The sequence below is a fragment of the Barbus barbus genome (assembly GCF_936440315.1).
Source record: "Barbus barbus genome assembly, chromosome: 24".
Lineage (NCBI taxonomy): Eukaryota > Metazoa > Chordata > Actinopteri > Cypriniformes > Cyprinidae > Barbus > Barbus barbus.
The window spans coordinates 24,314,010-24,334,908 of record NC_136752.1 but is presented as its reverse complement, the minus strand read 5'-3'; the positions used below and the strand labels follow the sequence as shown (position 1 = coordinate 24,334,908).

Sequence of the window (20,899 nt, the reverse complement as noted above, 5' to 3'; positions counted from 1 at the left end):
TTTTTTATTGAAATGTTACATTTGAATAATACATACATTTAAAAATAATTAGCAGCATGTTTTACGATAAAAATGATCTTTTCCAATCGGGCCAAACCACGCCCCTCAGTACGTGTCCTTTGCACAACCTTGATGTGAGTCAACGTCAACGTTCACTTTTTAATGCGGGAGAAACAACTTGAGAAGACAAGGAGTGTTCATCAAGCGGGCGGAGAAAAATCTTTATTAAAGACAAGGCAGCACGTGGCGATAATAATCCAGAGGAATATATATGGTGAGTGATTTTATTTTGTTTTTGTTGTACTTTACTTCTGAATTAGTTGATATTAGTTCGTTAGAAAAATAGAAACACCACTAGCAGCTAACTTTACTTTGTAAGTTATAAACATTACTGAATTAAGTTCTATTTTTGTAATATTTTTGAAGTCGTGCACATTCTGTTGACTTCAGCTATATTAGGCTACATGGTTCTCCATCTGCTAATAATGTTACAGTAACGTTACTGAAGGGCAGCTAAGAATTCTGATTAATTGCTACAACAGTAGTAAGTTAGATTAATTAATAACGTTCTGAAGAGATAATGATTTAAAAAAATCTCTGTGCAGCAGTTGTCACACTAAAAAATTAAAAGCATAAGTATAAATTCATTGTCTATTTCATTGTTCATTCATTTATTTGCGTTTTATGAAACTGATCATTCACTTTGTGTTCTTTTTTTCTCAGATCTACCTTGAGAGCAAACTTCATGCAGTGTAGATACTGTAAATACAATTGTGCCAGTCAAAATTTGCTGCTGAGACACTACAGGCTAAAGCACTGGCGCCCAGGCCGACGTGAACCATTGTTGTGCCTGTACCCTGAGTGTGTCTGCTCTTTCAAAACACCAGGTGGGTTGAAAACTCATTTATATAGGGTCCACACAAATTCTGATAAAACAACAGTACAAGCTACATTTAAATGTGACCTATGCGATCATCACAATGTTTGTACTGAAAAAAACTTGCATCTGGGTACACATCTGAATAGGAATGAGACAGTGCAATGCCCATTTTTGCACTGTAATTTTAAAACTAATGTCTATGTAACGTTTCATAGCCACAAGTGCAAACATCACCAAAAATGCAAAATAAGTGATTATAGTTCATCAGTTGTAACTGTCGATCGCACAGACTCTGATAATTGGTTAGATTCTGCTTCAGAATGCTTTGAGGATACATTGCATGATATACATGTAGAAGCTGCTGATGTTGAAGATATTGACAAAATTCTTGAGAAGTTAGCTTCTTTGTTCCTTTGTATGCAGACAGAACTATGTGTATCTAGAAGTGCTACACAGCACATTTTTTCAAAGTCTGAATGAAATACTATACCTGTCTAAACCATCCACAGAAATGTTGTTTCAAACCTGTATGAATTTCTTTCTTCTGCTGAACAGAAAGGGAGATATTTAGAAGAATGTCAGTAACCAGACAGTTTTTGGTACCATTGACTTCCATAGTATATATTTTTTTCCTACTATGGAAGTCAATGGTATCAAAAACTGTCTAGTTACTGACATTCTTTTAAATATCTTCCTTTCTGTTCAGCAGAAGAAAGAAATTCATACAGGTTTGAAACATGAGGGTGAGTATAATGACAGAATTTTCATTTTAAAGTGGAGTATCCCAAGTCTAAGTTAAAGTCTCTTTAAACGATATTTAAGGATTCATGCAGAAGTAAATCATAATTAAAATTATTTATCTCCCTCTAGACAACAGACATCCTATCACACAGACACGCTACAGCTTTACGGGGTCTCCCCTTGTACCTCAGGGAGCACGATGCAATATCAAAGACTTGTCTGGTAAGTTTTTAGCTTTTGTTCATGTCATATTTTCATTGATCACTGTTATTTTATGAAATGTGTGGTTATATTTAATAAAGGTGCTGACAGTTTCCATGTGGCTTGTTTTCACCAAGTATTTACATCAGGTTAACACGTACTGTGCCTGTGGCAAGCAGTACGAGGCTGAGAGCCGTGAGAATGGTGCAAGGCCGGTGGCGTGATTGATAAGGCAATTCACCTGCGTGCAGCACCGGTTTCGATTGTCTCACAGAAGAGCTTTGGATTGATAAAAGGAGGAGCGACGACAGTGAAGGATAAAGGCTTGGACTATTTACATTATGTTTTGATTATGTTTGAGCGACAGTCCTCTGTGGGGAGCTGCCGCTTTTACTTTAGTTTTGTGTTTATTTATTATTAAAGTTGTGAACATTTGCCGGGTTCCTGCCTCCTCCTTCCTAGGGTTCAGCTCCAACACAGTTAAAGGATCAGGGAAGGAGAAGTCAGAAACCAGCGATCGTTCAAACGGAACTTTGATCATATAAAATAAATACAAAATAAAATTGAAACAGCAGCCCCTCACGGACGACAGCAACACACATAAATAAAACATACCAAAAATAGTCCAGGCCTGGTCTTCACTCGTCTTGCATTGTTGTCGCTGATCCTTTTAGTCATCCGGGCCTCTTTTGTGAGTCACGAGGCAGGGTGCGTTTTTTCCCATGGTTCTTATCCTTGTCCTGCTTGTCACAGTGCCATGTTTTTTTTTTTGCTAGAGTTTGAGCTTTGATTTATTTTTTTATTTATACATATGCACAACAATTTTTCATGAAATTTATATAATTCTTAGGACAGTGATTTGGAGGAGACCTACACAAGAGGAGTGAAACTGTGCATCTTTGAAGTCATGGAGGACGATATCTCACAGACAACAAAGACATGTCTAAACTTCGGCATCATTCTGGAGGAAACTGTGGTCATGCAGGACCTACCTGACTTTCCTTCTGCTTTCATGGTACTCTTTGGACTTCTCTATGCACTGAACATTGAGTATTCAAAAGGACTAAAATACACATTTGAGGCAGTGCAGAACATCTTTGTGGGATTGGGTGAAAAGTGCACCAACAGAGTTCAGTCCCTGAAGAATAAGCTACTTACTGTATAATTTGAAAAGTATTTGTAAAGTTTGTTTCTCATGTGCATTGGCAGTGTTTTGTAAAACAGTTTTACTGTATTGCAGTATTTCAATTTGCAGTGTTGCAAATTACACTTACCAACCAACTTTTGCCTCCAACAAAAATAAATGTTTTGTTAACATTGACTCACTGTTTTCAGTTTTTGACTTGGGCAATGTTATTGTAGTTTCCAGTCGTAACGTATTATTACTTAGTACCAATTTCCAATAGTATTTTTTTGTTCACTCAACTTCAGACATTGAGTTCTACAGACCAAAAATTTTGAATTGGTGCAACTTAAAAAGGTTTGTTAAAAAATAGTTGCACCTCTCCACAAAACTAACAATCTTAAGTTGACCCAATTAAATATTTTTTGTATGACTGACAAATTAATTTTAGTCAGTATAACTGTTATTTACAAAAGTTGAGTGAACAAAAAAAAGCAGAAGGAAATTGGTACTAAGATTTTTTTTGTTGTACTGGCTTAAAATTTTTTACAGTGCAGGCAATGCAAATTCATTACAATAACAATCACAATTACAATCAGCAGCTTTACAAACATTACAGTTCTCCAACTAAAATAATACTCAAATTAAAAGGATTTTTTTGTGCATGATCATCACAAATTCCATCAAAATCTGACCCCTCACTCCAGTCTCCCATTCTAAAACAGCACCCCCCCCTCGACATTTACAGTAAGTCTCACCACTCACTTACCAAGCAGCAAATACACTGCTGACCCTGAGATAAGGGGAAGGTTTTGGCATATTTTCAGTGTTTTTCCCCCTAATTTCCCTTAATTCACATTACATGATTTAATCAGCTTTAAAATGGAAAACAAATAGCTTTGGCACAGCATGCAAGCTTGTTTGAGTAAATACAGAGGCTTCGTCATGCTCAGCTGTCCTTTTTAATTTGATCCCTCTGTCTTTCCATCCTTTTTTATGTATCATGAACTAAGCAGTTCATCATGAACAACAAGCGCATGCACAGGAGCAACAACAATAAGACAAAGATCATGGTGGCGACAATGTCAGTATATTTTTGTATCACACAAATGAACAGGCTTCAAGACCGTTTAGTTATTTTTACTACATTTTCCGAGCCTTTAAATAGTTACATCAGATTTATAGCTAGAAAAAGGTTGCTGTACATGTACAACTGTTTCCGACTAAAGCTTTAAAAAGCAAAGTGATATTAGCTGGTCATTGGAGGTCTGTGATTATGTACCATTACTGCACAGACAAGCGGTAATTTGTCTTCATAATTGGCACTGGCACAAAGACCCAATCAGGGCGGCCTGCTAGGTGATGTTGGCATGGCAATTACAGTCGGACAGGAAGCTTGGCATCCTGGTGGTCTCCAATTTAAGGTCAGAGATCAACTGAAGTCAGCTTTCACACTGTAAAATATAGAAGGCTCTCAAGACATGAAGATAAAAACATGGCTGTTAGCTCCTACAGCAATTTAAAGCCATATAGTACAACACTATGTCTAAGGCATAACTATTCATATACTGTAGGAAGGATTCGATCCTAGGTGAAGTGTGTCATTTCTGCACTATTAGCGGTACCAAATGCACTTGGAAACATAATGACTTTTTAAACATTCAATCACACTTAACCACCATGAGATTTCAATATTTCACAGCTCAAAAATCAGGATTAGGTTCATTTTCACAGGGCCCACCACAAAACAGTGTTATTTTAGCATTATTATATACTATTATAGTATTTATTAATATTTTGAATTTGATAGATAGATGGATAGATTAGATATTACTATTATTGTTATTATTATTATATAACTATATTTTTTATATATATATATTTTATTATTTCATATTTTAAAGAGAGAGTTTCAGAATTTTACAAAATAAAAATAAAAATAGATAGCAAATGGAAATGACCCAGCTAATTACAATTAAACATGGTTGTGTTGGAATATGATAACATTCGGTGCAAAACATTACTGATCTAAAAAGCTCCCATTGTGGCCATAGTCCTGTATTGTTCCTACAATAAGTGCAGGTCAAGTTGTTCTAGATAAAAGGTGTCAGCTAAATGGGAAAATAATAGTAGCAGGCCTTTATATAGAGAAGATGTCCAGAGAAAGCCAGTAGCGTTCTGAATCATTCTAGACAGTTGAGGGTATTTGTGCTTGTGACCCATCGAAAGGCTGAATAAAAGATATTAAACTCATCAACTTGATGATTAGGTAAAATAGGGGGTTTTCAATTAGATTCTTGCTTTGGACTCTTCAGAAAGGTCACTGGGCGGCCCTGGCGTGACATCGCACGCATGCATGATTTAGAAACTCCACACTTCATGTTCATTATTCTGCGAGTGGCGCCGTCTCAGAGAGGATGACACTAATCGCCATTGTGAAGAACAGCGATGGGGACAGACCGCTCACTAAAGGTTAATTCAAACTAAAGAAGAAGTCAACCAATCAGAAGGCTGAAGTTTGTGTCCAACAGGCAGTTCGGGGGAACACATTCATTCTTATTCACAATGAACCCTACAGTTCATCACATGCTTTCACCTCTTATCATTTTTACTGACAATGCCGGAGCTCTCTGACAGCCCCGAGCCTTGAGACCAGCAATTTTAACCTATTATGAGACCAGAGAAATTAATCACATATTTTTGTTGGCATTTCCTGTTATTATTTTAGGCTGCTAGATGGAAATTTGTCATGAAATGACAGAGCTGACTATGATTTGAGATGACAGCTGGGCCGTAGGCAGGGGTCTGATTATATGGTTTCACATTAAAATTAGAAGCGTGTCCTAAAGCCCAACACAGGATGTCCTTGTGTGAGGTCACAGTGATGTACTGAGGGTCTGTATATGAGGGTCAGTGGTGTCATGGCTCTGAGCTGGATGAGAATTAAATGTCCACAGCTTGTGTGGCTTCCTGTGTGTTTCCATCACTTCAAGCCATTCCTTATCGATTCTCAAGGTGCGAGTTTATTTCATGCACAGCAAGAGGGGGAAAGAACCTTGCTAAAAGGAGTATGATGAACTAAAAAGGTTCAAATGTTGGTTTTGATTTTAGGGACTATGAAGTAATGGTACTGCTTCATACAGTGTGTTCCTTTTCACTCAGCAAACACTAGTTTGTTTACAGGCCCAAGTTTAAAAAAAGAAATAACACACAACCACCATATTTCATGTTTTCAGAAAAGATGCAACTTCATTTATGCTAGAAATATTGTAAAAATAAATAATACTAAAGTCACCAAAATAAAAGTGGAGGTTGAAGCTATACTGTAGGAATTTTAAAAGAATATTACACAATAGTAATACTAATAATGCAGTGGGAATATTAGTCAATTGAATTGTCTGAGAGAATTATTCAGTCACATGACTTTTCCGACATGTAGCTAAGAATTTATTTTTCAAATTCTGCTCTAGTTTATGGGCATGTCATCTTAAAAAATAAAGAAATAATAATCATCATCATCATCATCGTCATCAACATACCTGTTACATAAGTTTTAAATTTTATTTGCATCTTGATTTTGAAATAAGAATTTTTTCTCAACAATTGCATAAAATACATGGACAGATACTTGGCTTATAATATTCTCGTCATGTGACTTTGTGCATATCTGTCAGGTGAAAATCATACATTCAATAAGCAAGGAAAGTAGTGTGGGCTAGTTACACACTAAAGTTTAAAATATAAATTAATTCTTTAATTAAACAATCCCCTAATCTCATAATGTAAACTTGGAATTGCAAGAAAGCAAGTCAGAGATCTCGGTTTATATCTTGTAAAGAAGAAACAAATCTGAATTGTGAGATATAAACTAAGGGGGAAGAAAGTCCGATTTCGTGAGAAAGCTTCAATTACCTTTTTAATTTTTTGTATTCCGTGGCAGAAATGGCCTTCCATACACATTAGCCTTAGCAAGCACCACTAATAAATAAAACATAAAAAAGTTATATAAAACAAATGATATGTATTCTGAAGCGTGAAGACAATGAATTCTATGACCTGAATGATTGAGCAATGTTTTAATGGGGTTTCGGAATTGAAATTCAGAACTAAGTTCCATGTCTGGGAGGTTAATATCAGAAAGGGACTGATCTTTTTTCTTGCAAGCAGTGAGAACATTCATGAACACAGTCCAGCGTGTCACGCAGCAGGCCAGACAGCAGGAGCAGCGGTTCCTGCAGCCGTGTTCCTGCTGACAACCGTTTGCCAGCACAGCCACTCTGACAAGCCTCTCATCTTCCCGTTTCATCTTCACCTCCTGCATCATTTAGTCCCTGGAGAGTGTGCATACTTAATGTGCGATGATACACAGGTAACCCACCGCCAGCAAAACACTACAGTTAGACATATTTGCATGTCTACAACTACAAGCCCTTATAGCCATACAAAAATCCATCACTGAGAAGCTAACGCTAACCCAAAAGATTATGTGAAAACTACACCCCTGGAGAAGGAGGAGTGGTAGGAGTTTGAGTACATACAATCAATCAATCAATCAATCAATCAATCAATCAATCAATCAATCAATCAATCAAATCAAATCAGAAAGTCTGTCACCGATCAAAACAGGCCATCATGAAACAGGTAGATATTAACAATGTGGATTAGAGTTATAAATTATGGAAATTGTATAACATGAATATGTTGCACTAAAATGGTCTCGTGGCCACAGGCTAGGTGAAAACTAGCGTTTCAATGGGGTACCCCATTAAAAATGGCCTTCTGGGGGTAAAATACGTGTTTTTTTGGTAGGGTTCCCCTGGAATTTCCCCTCGCATTTCAGGGGCTAAATATCAGGTTTTTGGGGTCGCTTCAAGCCGTGGTCATGAAAAACCACCCGTGGCAACAGTGTTAAAGTAGGCACAAGTACAAAGGCCTGTTGCACCTGCTGCATTGCAAAATCACTAGATTACAATTACCGTACTAAACAAAATATTTGCGTTGCACCGTGAACATAAACGTATACACGTATAAACGCAAGGTTTGCGAAAGAGTAATATCAAAGTCTCTTTAAGGATATTCTATCCTCCTTTTTCTTGCCGTAAAAATGGGCGAGACCATTTGTAAATTCTATGGGTCCAGCTATTTTTAATTGTACAAAAAGTTTGTTTTGCTGTTTGATATTGGAAATTGGTGCGTCTTATATTATTTTAATGTATTATTTTAATTATGAACACACTGGTTTATAGTGCAAACAGTTTACCGTTTACTGCACGTTGTTATTCTCCACGTTATTTAGCGGCTAATGAACCAGAAGTCTCACCCATAGGCTTACTTCCGCGTTGAAGAAAAAGGTGGATAGTCTTTGGTAATATCGGGGTAACATTTGAAAATAAACAGCAGAATGACAGCTTATATTTCGCGCGACACAGTGCCCTAACCAAACACGAAGCAACATAATCACAACCACCGAGATAAAGTTTGCGCGCTCTGTCACACTAGGTAGTCAACAACACCTGCTGAGTGTAAAAAAAATAAGAGCACATACCTTGTATTTTCCAAGATTTAATGTTCTTTTTCTTGTAGGCCATCTTTCTTCGGAACGCAAAATAAAATATTTTGAAGAATGTGGGTAATTTTTCCATACTATGGCAGTCAATGGGGACCAGCAAAAACATCTTTTGAGTTCAACAGATGAAAGAAACTCATACAGGCTTGGAACAAATGATGACAGAATTGTCATTTTTGGGCGAACTCTTCCTTTTAAATGTGTTTTTCAACACTATTTATATATAGGCTACAGATTTGATTGCTGTTTGGCGGATTAATACATTCATGTCATACTACTTTATGGAGAATTTATGGCCACCAACTTGCTTTTTGGCTTAAGAACAAATGGTGCAGCCAAATTAGGCCAGCTTACAGAGTTAAAGTAAAGCCCCTGAACTTTACATCCTAACTGAAGACCTTACGAATAAGACAAACAGGGTGAAGGGAGCGACTGCCTGTAGTGCTGTAATATTTGTCCTTTGCTGCATCACAGAAAAGAACAATGCCCTCCATTCAGATTTCTCCCCAGGCGAGAGAGACATAATGGAAGATAGACTAGATTGTCATTTCCTGTGTTTGCTGTGCTTCTGTAAACACTCAGCGCTGGCACACATCTGCGACCCGTGATTTCCTGTACACATCAGGCCTCGCACCGCTCACATCACCTGTCATTAGAATTGGACTTGGCCGTTTGATGAGTGCTTTGTTTTTGCAGAAAGACAGAGTCAAGTCACACAAAAATGCAGAAACAAAATACAATCATACTTAACATTAGTGTTCATGTTACCATGCAAGTAATTATGTGATTAATGAGAAATACTAATGAACATCATGTTCTTAATATGCCATTAGTTTGTGGAGCAACATGCAATTACACATTGCTGTTGTAATTAATTTGATTCCTTGTCCAATATGTGTAACATGAACACTGTAATGTGAAATGTTAACAAAAAACACAATTAACAAAAGCTCAAAGCTCTGCGTCATTCATGTCAGGAAAATAACATCTGTGGTTAATATTATTTGAAGAGACTTGTTTTGTAAAAATAATTAACATATGCATATGTAACATGCAAAATACATTAATTTTTTATTTATCCAAGCTATTCTGAAAACCCATTTGAAGTTCCAGAGGGAACCCATGGCTAATTAGCTTTTTGTGTCGGCCTACAAATTGGCGTTGTGGCTGACATCAGCTGACATCATTGTGACATCAGGTGACATCATTTCCTCTAATGTTCTGAGTGAAAAGCAAATCCGTTCCTATTTCTTTTCTGTCTCCATTTCCTATTCCTTCTCACGTTAGTCTGTATCATTTTTACTTCACCCCGCAGCTATTGCATTTTCTTTCTTTCTCTTCCGCTTCAACTCTCACTTTGTTGCTTTAAAATTGATAAACCGCGTCTCTTCATGTGGTTGTCCAGTTGTTTTATTCATAGGCTATATTTATACCTTTTGGTTATCATGGTTTATTTATGAATCCATTACGGCTTTTATATCCTGTCCTCTAACAGTTCCAGATGTAAACAACATTTTCTAAACTGCAAATGGAAAAAATAGGACAGACAGAAAAAGGAAAAATGATATCAGATGAATAAGCATGTATTAATGCTGCCATAATTTTAGACCAGCATAAATCACTGCTTTTTTATTAGATTTGATGGACATAAAGACAGAATGATTGACAGAATGATAGAATAATACTGTAGATCGAATGATACGATAAACAGAAAGATGGAACAACAGAATCAAAGACAGAACAACATATAGAATGATCCGATAGACAGAACCAGAGATAAAACAATGGACAAAATGAAAGATCGACTGAAGGATAGAACAATACGATAAACAGACCAATAGAACATGTACTATAGAGAACGATAAACCAAAAGACATAATGATAAACAGATCAAACAATAGATAGAACGACAGACAGAATGATAGATAGACTTGAGGATAGTATGATAGATAAATTGAACCATAGATATACAATAGACAGAATGATAGAGCAAAAAGTAGAATGATAGATAGAAAAATGATAGAACAGAAAATAGACAGAACGATAAATCAAAAGACAGAACAACAAACAGAATGAACGATAGAATGATATGATAGACAGAAGAATGACAGAACGAAAGAATGATAGAACAATAGATAGAACGATAGTGTTAGAAAGATAAATGATTGATAAAATGATATACAGAACGATAGAATGATAGACAGAACAATATAAAATAGATAGAATGATAGAACTATACATGGAGTGCAAAATAGAAAGAAAAAATATAGCTAGAATGATATACAGAATGGTAGAATGATAGATTGAACAATAGGTAGAACAATATGATGGAATGAAAGATAGAACAGGACAGAACGACTGGTAGAATGATAGAGCTACACATAAATAGACAGAACAATAGAAATAACAATAGATAGAATAGATTGATAGAATGATACAGAACAGTACTACAGACAGACAGACAGACAGACAGGCAGATAAACAGACAGACAAAGGCAGAGAGACAGACATATAGACAAGCAGGCAGGCAAACAGACAGGCAGACAGACGGAAAGGCAGACAGACAGAGAGAGAGAGAGAAAGGCAGGCAGACAGACAGACAGAGAGCGAGAAAGGCAGACAGACAGGCAGAGAGAGAGAGAAAGGCAGGCAGACAGACAGAGAGAGAGAGAAAGGCAGGCAGACAGACAGAGAGAGAGAAAGCCAGGCAGACAGACAGAGAGAGAGAAAGGCAGACAGACAGAGAGAGAGAAAGGCAGGCAGGCAGGCAGACAGACAGAGAGAAAGACAGACAGGCAGACAGACAGAGAGAAAGACAGGCAGACAGACAGGCAGAGAGAGAGAGAAAGGCAGGCAGGCAGACAGACAGAGAGAAAGACAGGCAGACAGACAGGCAGAGAGAGAGAGAAAGGCAGGCAGGCAGACAGACAGAGAGAAAGACAGACAGACAGAGAGAAAGGCAGACAGACTGACAGAGAGAGAGAAAGGCAGGCAGGCAGACAGACAGACAGACAGAGAGAGAGAAAGGCAGGCAGGCAGACAGAGAGAAAGACAGGCAGGCAGACAGACAGAGAGAAAGGCAGACAGACAGACAGAGAGAAAGGCAGGCAGGCAGGCAGACAGAGAGAAAGGCAGGCAGGCAGGCAGACAGAGAGAAAGACAGACAGGCAGACAGACAGAGAGAAAGGCAGGCAGGCAGGCAGGCAGAGAGACAGAGAGAAAGGCAGACAGGCAGAGAGACAGAGAGAAAGGCAGACAGACAGACAGAGAGAGAGAAAGGCAGACAGACAGACAGAGAGAGAGAAAGGCAGACAGACAGACAGAGAGAGAGAGAGAGAGAAAGGCAGGCAGGCAGGCAGACAGACAGAGAGAAAGACAGACAGGCAGACAGACAGAGAGAAAGACAGACAGGCAGAGAGAAAGGCAGGCAAACAGACAGAGAGAGAGAGAAAGGCAGGCAAACAGACAGAGAGAGAGAGAAAGGCAGGCAAACAGACAGACAGAGAGAAAGCCAGACAGTCATACAGTTACCATTAGTTAAATCTTGACTGGTTGGATGCATCTTTATGGTGGTCACACATAAAAAAAATAAAATAAAAAAAGTCTTGCAGTGTTAGTCTTGTACGAGTCAGATCCACCCCCAAGCATGAATGATTTACTGTAAAATGTATAATCTGATGATAAATTTGAATTAAACAAATCCCCATTTAAAAAAACAACAACAACTCAATATTATATTAAAAGATTGTTTTATTCACAATTTAAGTGTAACAAATATAGTTTATCAAAAACCTTTGCTGCTCTTTAATATAATTTATTACATAAGATCATAAGATTTATATAAATGATGATTGGCCGTTTGCCAGAATGAGATATGTACAATTAAAAAACAAACGAAAGAAAAAACAATAAAACCAAACACTTTCCCACAAAATTAATTGCATATATATAAAAAAAAAAAAAAAAAAAAAACGAAAACAAATCAGACTATGTGCAATGGAATGATTATCAGCAATATTGTACAGTTACATTTCTGAGGTTGTCTCGTGAAGAAATGAACGACAAGAATCACAAACATAAAAGGCATTTTCTATGCAAGATCATCAACACAATATTTAAACAACAAATTCTTAATCTGAAAAGCACATCTCCTATTCTGCGTATCGTAACCAGAATGTTCCCGAATGTCACAGCTTGAGGAATCACTTTCACTAAAGAGACTAGTCCGCACTAAGCTTCGCAGTATAGTGAATACAGTGAGCGCGATGTCTTATCTACAGTGTCACAGTGTTTTATGACGGGCCTCCCTCGAGAAGATGGTACTTTCATATATTTCAGCTCCTAACTCCTAGCACACATACAGCAGAGAAATTCCATTGCAGTCTCTGGCCTCAAGAGATGAATCTCTGCGAGGTATTTATTTCCACGTAGATCCTCTAGTATAATACATAGGTTAAAGCGCCACACCGTGCTAGTTCAGCAGGGTGGTTTAGTTGTGTGTAGTTTTTGGAACACTGTCTAAATGTAGACGCTGGAATCAGCCACACTCTACAAAGCTCACATTTGATGTGTGAAATTCCTAAAACATACTAATATGATGGGAATTGGTCAATTCCTCAATTAATTAGAATGTGGCTATGTAATAGATGTAGTGTATGTGATTCTTTTGTGTGTGTGTGTGTGTGTATATATGTATTGTATCCAGTGCAGTAGACGGCTTTGCATTCATTGTTTTGCATCTTTATTCATTGAAATTCCTTACTTGTGCTGTCTGTCACGCTGTCCTACAATAATATTCCTATTCTTTTCTTCATGGAGAACCCAAATATACTGATTGACAACTTTGTGCTTTCATGATAAATCAAACAAACAAATAAACAAACAGATAAAATGATAAAATCACAACTAGGCCAAAGTACGTTCATTTCACATTTGGTGGTACATTCATACAAACATATTCACTCCCCTTTTTGACTGATGCTGCCCGTGTTGTCCTAATAAAACACTTTTCCTATGATTCAAGCAGCTTCATCGCAGTTTACTACAGAGCTCCTAAAGGGATATGGTGATTACATGGGGGGAAAAAATTATATTTCAATGCTTATGTGTTCTCACAAAATCTTTGCATTCCCTCAATAAACTTTTGGGTTAACTCACAAAAATGTTTGTTACTTTAAGAAATTTTGTTAATTCGAAAAACTTTGTATTCCCCCGAAAAAATTAGTTTGCTTGCAAAAGTTTCGTGTTCGCCTGTTAAGGTAACTTTTGTACCCGTTCGCAAAACCTTTGCATTCGCTCACAAAAAGTTTTGCGTACCACAGAGAAACGCTCATAAAAGCTTTTCTCTTTCCATAGACGAACTTTTGCGTTCACTTGTGAAATTTTTGTGTTTCGTCGAAAACCTTCTACATTCCGCAGAGAAACGTTTGCTTTTGCTCACAAAATCTTCTGCATTCCACAGAGGAACTTTTGCATCCATTCATACAACTTTTGTTTGCGTTCACAAAACTTTTGCATTCCAAAGAAACATTTGCTCTACTTTGCTAATCTTTTGCCTTCACTCAAAAATGTTATTTTTTGAATTCGCAAGAAACGTTGCTTGCTCGCGAAACTTTTGAGTTCGCTCACAAAAACTTTTGCATTAACTTGCAAAACTTATGCGTTCCGCAGAGAAACTTTTATTCTCATTTGCGAAACTTTTGTGTGTTCGCCTACAAAAGCTTTTGTATTCCACAGAAAACTTTTACACTTGTTCCCAAAACCTTCGTGTTCGCTCACAAAAGTGTTGTGTTCCACAGAGAAACTTTGCATTCGTTCACAAAAACTTGCATTGCACAGAGGAATTTTTGAATTTACTCGCAAAGCTTTTGCCAAAAAAAAAAAAAAAAGTTATAGAAAGAAAAATTATATTTCAGTGTGTTTGAGTAAACTTCTCAGGAAAATGCAATAGTTTTGCAAGGGAACGCAAAAGCATTGAAATGTAATTTTTCCCTCATATATTTTTTTCTATTATCTTGTCTCCTTTAGGGGCTCCAGAGTTTCCTACCCTCCACATTGAAAAAAGACAAAAACCCTATATTTTGAGCAATAAATTAACAAAGCACTCTACTTTACATGTCTAAGATAAAAAGTCTCTGCCTCCATTGATTAAGTAAACAATCAAAACACATTTTGTACACATTTTATGAAACAAAGTAAGCTCACAAATGTAGAGGAATGAACGATAAACGACTGATTCTTACATCCATCACGAGGGTAAGAGGGCTGTAGGCCAGTAGGAAGATACCTTCGGTCACAGCGAAAATAAATAGTGTTGCTATTAAAACTTTACTAAAATGATCCGTAAGACTAAAAGGCACTAGTTGACTTGGTTTCACTACCTTGCTGTCGAATAAAGCCTCAAAATACCGAACCAAACCTCATCCAGAAAGAAACAAACAGCAAGATATGGCGGAGTTCAGTAGATCTTTTATCTTCGCTCCTGTAAACGTACATGATGCAAAAAACACAATGACGTCGATGCAATTTAAATTACCTATGGCTTTATAACGCGTGTGAGAGGGCAAGTACGATGGGAAACGATCTGGTCCGGTCTCCTCACAGAGGAAATATGGTCCTTCTGTGTCTCTGAGGCTCAGAGACGTGTCCATAGCGTCAGGGACAGAGAGAGGGGACAGGGGGCAGCATGCAGAATCCCGAGAAGAGACGGAAGAGGCGAGACGGCTGTGGAGAAACACATGAAGCTCCAGAAAAGTCCTGGAGGACAGGAACTCTCCAGCCACAGGGGTTTTGCGTCCACAGCTCTTGTCCACCGTTAAAGCAGGTCTGGGAGGTTACGTCTCAGTGGCGCTTTGGGGTTGGATGAAGATTACTTGAGATGATTTTCTATTTCTAATTTCTGTTTCTTAATGACGGGAAGAGGATGGGCCTCTGTGTTGAACACCCAGTGTTCGAAGGGCAAATGGTCATCGTCGGAGAACAAAAGATACAGATACCTGAAAAAAAAAAGACAAGAAAAAAAGATGTTTCAAGGGCATTTTATAATACAGTTAATTTAGTTTATAGTGAGATAGTATTAATATAGTTTATAGTGAGATTGCCTGTAAGAGATTCGGAAAACATGATTATGTACATAAATTAGAAGCATAAACATCAAAGTTATGAGAGGCAAATAATTATCACTAGACTCTAAGCACAGCTAAACTCGATAAATTAAATAGATTTTTGTGTCTTTTCACAATATGAGTGGTAAGGGTTCAACCAAATCAGTGCAATTTAGTGTAATTATAACGTCACATGAGCAAGAGTTTGCATCAATTTTGCAAACGAAAATAGTTCCAAACAAAGACACAGCAGAACCGGGTCTGGCGGTAGCACTTTTAGTTTAGCTTAGCATAGATCATTGAATCTAATTAGACCATTAGCATCTCGCTCAAAAATGACCAAAGAGTTTCGATAATTTTCCTATTTAAAGTTGACTCTTTTAGTTACATCGTGTACCAAGACTGACGGAAAATGAAAAGTTGCGATTTTCTAGGCCGATATGGCTAGGAACTATACTCTCATTCCGGCGTAATAAATCAAGGAACTTTGCTGCCGTACCATGGGTAATATCATTGCGCCTGCTGTGCTTTATATGTGCTTTATAAGTACTAATAACACTCAGCAGTGTTTCTCTACTGAACGAATCTGCTTTTTTTAACGAATTGAGGACGCCAAAAATTCAGTGACCCTTTCATAAAGAGCCACTAGCTTCTGAAAGAATCAGCTATTTGAACGAACCAGTTGATGAATGATTGAATTACTCACTCATCAAGACAGTGACTTGCTGCCACCTACTGGCAGTTTTAGTTTCATATTGAGAGTAACATTTCCTTTTTTTCCATATTTCAATATAAAAAATGTTAACCCATTAATAGTTATTTATTATAATTATTTATGCAATGACGAATCAAAATTTCTTTATAAAGCTACTTTTCGTAATGTCAATTCAACGTTTATCGATCATGAGTTTAAAGCACACACACACACACAGTATATTATCATTTGAGTACATTAGTTCAGGTATAAAGTCTAGTCTTTAGCAATCCAGTCTGACAGCGCTCAACAAGCTACATCATTTGAGGTATCATTCATGACTAGCACAAATGGAGCGAGTCTTGTTTTATGACAAAATTTAATAATTAGCATGCACAACAGTACAAAAACACCACTAATTATCTCAATCAATGCCAAACCACATAAATAAATCTACCTCTTAAAATCTGAATGTTTACTTCGTTAACAAAACATGAACATCTCCCAAGTGCTGATGAAGTAAAACATGTCTCTGCCAAGCAAAAGACTGCCAAGACAACAAAAACAATGTAAATGAGGGATGAAGATTAAAAACCACAAAAGGTCTAAACATTTCACTTCCTTTGGCTGAAAAGCAGCAACTTGTGCCCGACAGCCATAGCTAAAGGACTTTGTTTTACAAGCAAAGGCCATAATTCAAAACCTGCAGCCAAAGAGGGGAAAAAAACCCACAGGTTAGAAGGCACATCTTTATTTGGAAGGCTGGATGACACTTGTTAAAAATTACAGTCTATAAACTTTAGCTGGAGACGGCAATGCTGACGCCTGTTTCCTGATGAAGCTGTGACCTTGATACGGTTTATAACCCTCCCTCCCTCTCGGTTTCCTCTCTGAACAGACATGCATTGGCTGGAGATTCACTTATGAAAGGCCCTCTTCTCTGCTGCCCTTCTGAAAATATAAGCTGTTGATCTCAGGCCTCCAGAGTTAAAGCTAAATCATGCGTGTCCACTGGATAACCCACTCCTGGCGGCTTTAAAACTGCACCTTGTCTAGTATGATCTTCAGACCTTCAATTCTGGGTTCGAAAGAAACTTGGAGGCCAACAGCAAATATAAATGACAGAGGTCATACTGCATCTGCAAGTGAAATGGACCCAACAACCATCAAGCTAATAACCACTTTTATATTTTATTTTGGGCCATATTTAATTATGGATATAGTTGAATGGAGGTGTGTCATGGTTTTACTAAGTGAAGCCACAAAATATGGAATCTAAAAGCAACCCAAAAGAAGAAAAAAATATAAAAACAGGAGAAATTGAATCATTGGGTTTCATCTAGTGGTCAACCAATATGGATTTTTTTGACGGCCAATAGTGATTTATTATCTGGCCAATATAAAGACGATATATTTAATATGATATCACACTATTTATTTTAAAGATAGTTAAAAAAAAAGCACCCCCCAATGCACGTTGCAAAACATGAACATGCATGTATATATTTTCATGTTCTTTTTTATACATATATTACATTACTTATGTATTTAATGTTTCTATTTTTGTACAGCACATTGGTATGCTTTTACAGTTTTTTAACGTGCTTTATACATAAACGACCGATTAACTGATTAAAATGTAATTATTGTACATACTATTTACTAAATTATATAATTTGAAAAGGATTAAGAAAAAAATTAACTTGAAAAAAATTGATTAAATAATAAATAAATCTGTAAAATAAAGATATTCACATGGCAACTACTTGATTCTCTAATTCTATTATAGTCCATGTCCGTCTGCTAATTCACACAGACTGAAAGTTAAACACAGAATAATTAAATTAAATGTTTATTAAATATTCAAAGACTTGTTTAAATGAAATGTGTATTAGCTGAATGTAGATGGTACACGAGAAGGTATTTAGCATTTGCCATTCTGTTACTAACAATATGCTATAATACTTTTTCATATACCCTTTACTAACTTTGTTTGAAAGTTCTGTCAAATATATAATAATAATTAAAAAAATAATGTAAAAAAAATATCAGCTGACCACTATTTTCAGGCAATTTGTTTTGGACCCCATTGTCTCATTGTATGAACAAAAAAACTTTGAAATACATTCTTTTCCAGAAGAAAAAGTCATATAGGTTTGGAAGGGATGAGGGAGAGTAAATGATAATCGAATTTCATTTTTTTGTGTTTTGTAGTGGCTCAGCATGTGGAGCGGAGCAGATGTAGTGGGCTGAAGTGAGCATGTTAAAGAGCATTCATGCCCACAAACACATTGAGAGCATTTCTATGAACAGGAAACTCTGATCCCTCAGCCCTCCAGACAGTCTGGCTCTGAAGAAGAATCATTACTTAATACGCACTTACTGTGTAAAAACGGCAAACGCAAGCCAGAAGCAACAACAGAATGAGAAAGAAAAAACCAGAGTGGGAAAAGTTGAAAGCAGGGGTTTTCTGGATGCGCTCTCTCTCCCAAATAACTGCTAAGTCTTTTCTGTGCTCAATTGTGTGCGCTGCACTCCTCCTGGCCAAAGGACAAAGCGCTCCTCCAGAGTATTAAAGGCAGGAGAAATGGAGAGCCGCTGTCTGGCGTGGCAGGATGAGACTCGAACAGTGATTTCCTCTCAAAACGCAATCAAATGGGAGGACTGGAGAGCTGGGATAAAGGATACAGAAGAGCACAACGACCTCGCTAACCACGCAGCTCTTCATTTTGGGCCCTGACAAAGTAATTGACTCTTTCTTTATTCATTCCTTTCATTTATCTGTGTCTTTAATGATGAATGTTGTGTGATAGGGATGTCTGTGAATGAGTTCCAGCAGTCGTAGTCTTGTGTCTCAATCACTTCAACTTGATGATTCTCGCTTTGACAGAGAAATGGCTGAATTCATGCATTCTGAGTGAATAGCATTCCTCTCCTTTAGTCAGTCATTGCAGAATCACAAGTTAGTCTCAGTCTCTTACAACATGCCTATATATTGCAAACCAAAGGGCAAGAGGTTTGTGAAAATCGGAAGCATCAATCTGACTCAATGCTCTGGCATTTAAAGATGAGTTTACAAGCTTATTTTATCCCAAAATCAAAAGACATAGCCTACAACATTTTGCATAAAGAAAATGAAGACCATTAATCATGTTGTTTTGCCTTATAACATTCTTTTTATGACAATTAAGCACAGTTTCCCAAATTCTCATACTTTCCCCCTCATTAGTCTGACTGATGACTCTCATTAATATAATACAATTTTACAAGTTACAATAATAGAACTATTTTATGTGAATCAGCATTCATTCAAGACACATTAACATTAAAATGACAGTTGCCACAAATACAATAGTCTATTTCTTTCTCTTTCTCTCATTCTTTCTCTCTTTCTATTTCTCTCTCTCATTCTTTCTCTCTTTCTATTTCTTTCTTTCTTAGTAATATTGGGAGAAATTAGCTTAATGCCAATAACACCATGCCAGCTTTTATGGCTATATTTATGGCAAAAGCCAGGTTTTTCTAGTCAAAAATACATCTAAATATTTAGATGTTTAAGATTACTTAAGATTACTTTGTTTAAGATTACTCTTTTTGATTTACTTGATTAAAACCTTTTTTAAAAAGTATCAACAGAATAAAAGTCCCTCAAAGGGAACAAAGTATTACAGTCCAGTAAAATATGCTTGATCCATAGTGGACTTTGACAAGATTAATACTTTAGGAAATTTTATCCTATTTAAATTTAAATGTAAGTCTTGAGTGTGCTATCGAGCATCGTATGTAAATAACTTGATCCTAGCAATTATTAAAAGGGAGTACATATCTTGTCTCAACCTCCCAAAAATTTATATTACTATAATGGTGAAAAGAAAAAAAATTGACAATATAACTATGTACAAGTGTAATGAATATGTTTCTGTGCTCTGTACTCACTTGAGTGTTTCGGCCAGATAGAAGCTCTGCTGCACGTCATCATGGTTGGGAGTGTTAGCGTAGACGTCTCTCACTCCGCTGTAACCCCCTTCCACCCTGCAGTACTTCTCCAGAGCCTGATATTCAGAGATACAAATGTATCTATCAGTATCAATGTAATAGTTTTACACATTCCTAGCAAGTGTCATGTAGCCTACTTTTCATTTTCAGAGACAGGACACCGATGCAAAGGTGCTTACTGCACCAAATCAAAAGACCCCCATCCCACAAGCGTAAGGCCCTTGTAAATATGTAATGTAATAGAAAAAAGCTATTTGATTTGTTTAAAATTAGCCTCATAAAATCTAACAGTAATGGGACTTGAGTCTCTAATGGGACAGCAATTTGTGCACTACTTGTGAAAAGTGCCATTATATTCAAAATGATCAATGTTGTGGGGCTGTGTACAGAGTGAAAAAGGACATTTTAAGATAATGAAGATTTGATAAAGTAGTTTTTGGAGGAAAGAATCAAGCTTTTCATTGAGTGAGTGTTGAGCCAGCACATTTTTCTGAGAGAGGAATAGATGGCGGAGGGAGAGCGAGGGAGGAAGAGATGTGATGTATCGCCTGAAGGGATAGACACATCACAATGGCAATCTGAAGTCATTATGATA

At 37.0% G+C, this 20,899-nt stretch overlaps 1 protein-coding gene across 1 annotated transcript in view; it reads right to left on the bottom strand.

The window, feature by feature from the left end:
- Window positions 1–12,246: 12,246 nt before the first annotated feature.
- LOC306843987 (mannosyl-oligosaccharide 1,2-alpha-mannosidase IA-like) overlaps window positions 12,247–20,899 on the bottom strand; it is a 116,025-nt gene continuing 107,372 nt past the window's right edge. Inside the window, exons 11-12 of the mRNA XM_079375769.1 lie at window positions 20,245–20,360; window positions 12,247–15,506 (exon numbers count right to left, since the gene is read on the bottom strand). Of these exons, the coding sequence (XP_079231895.1) occupies window positions 15,380–15,506; window positions 20,245–20,360 (243 nt within the window). The 3' untranslated portion in view covers window positions 12,247–15,379. The remainder of the gene's footprint in view (window positions 15,507–20,244; window positions 20,361–20,899) is intronic.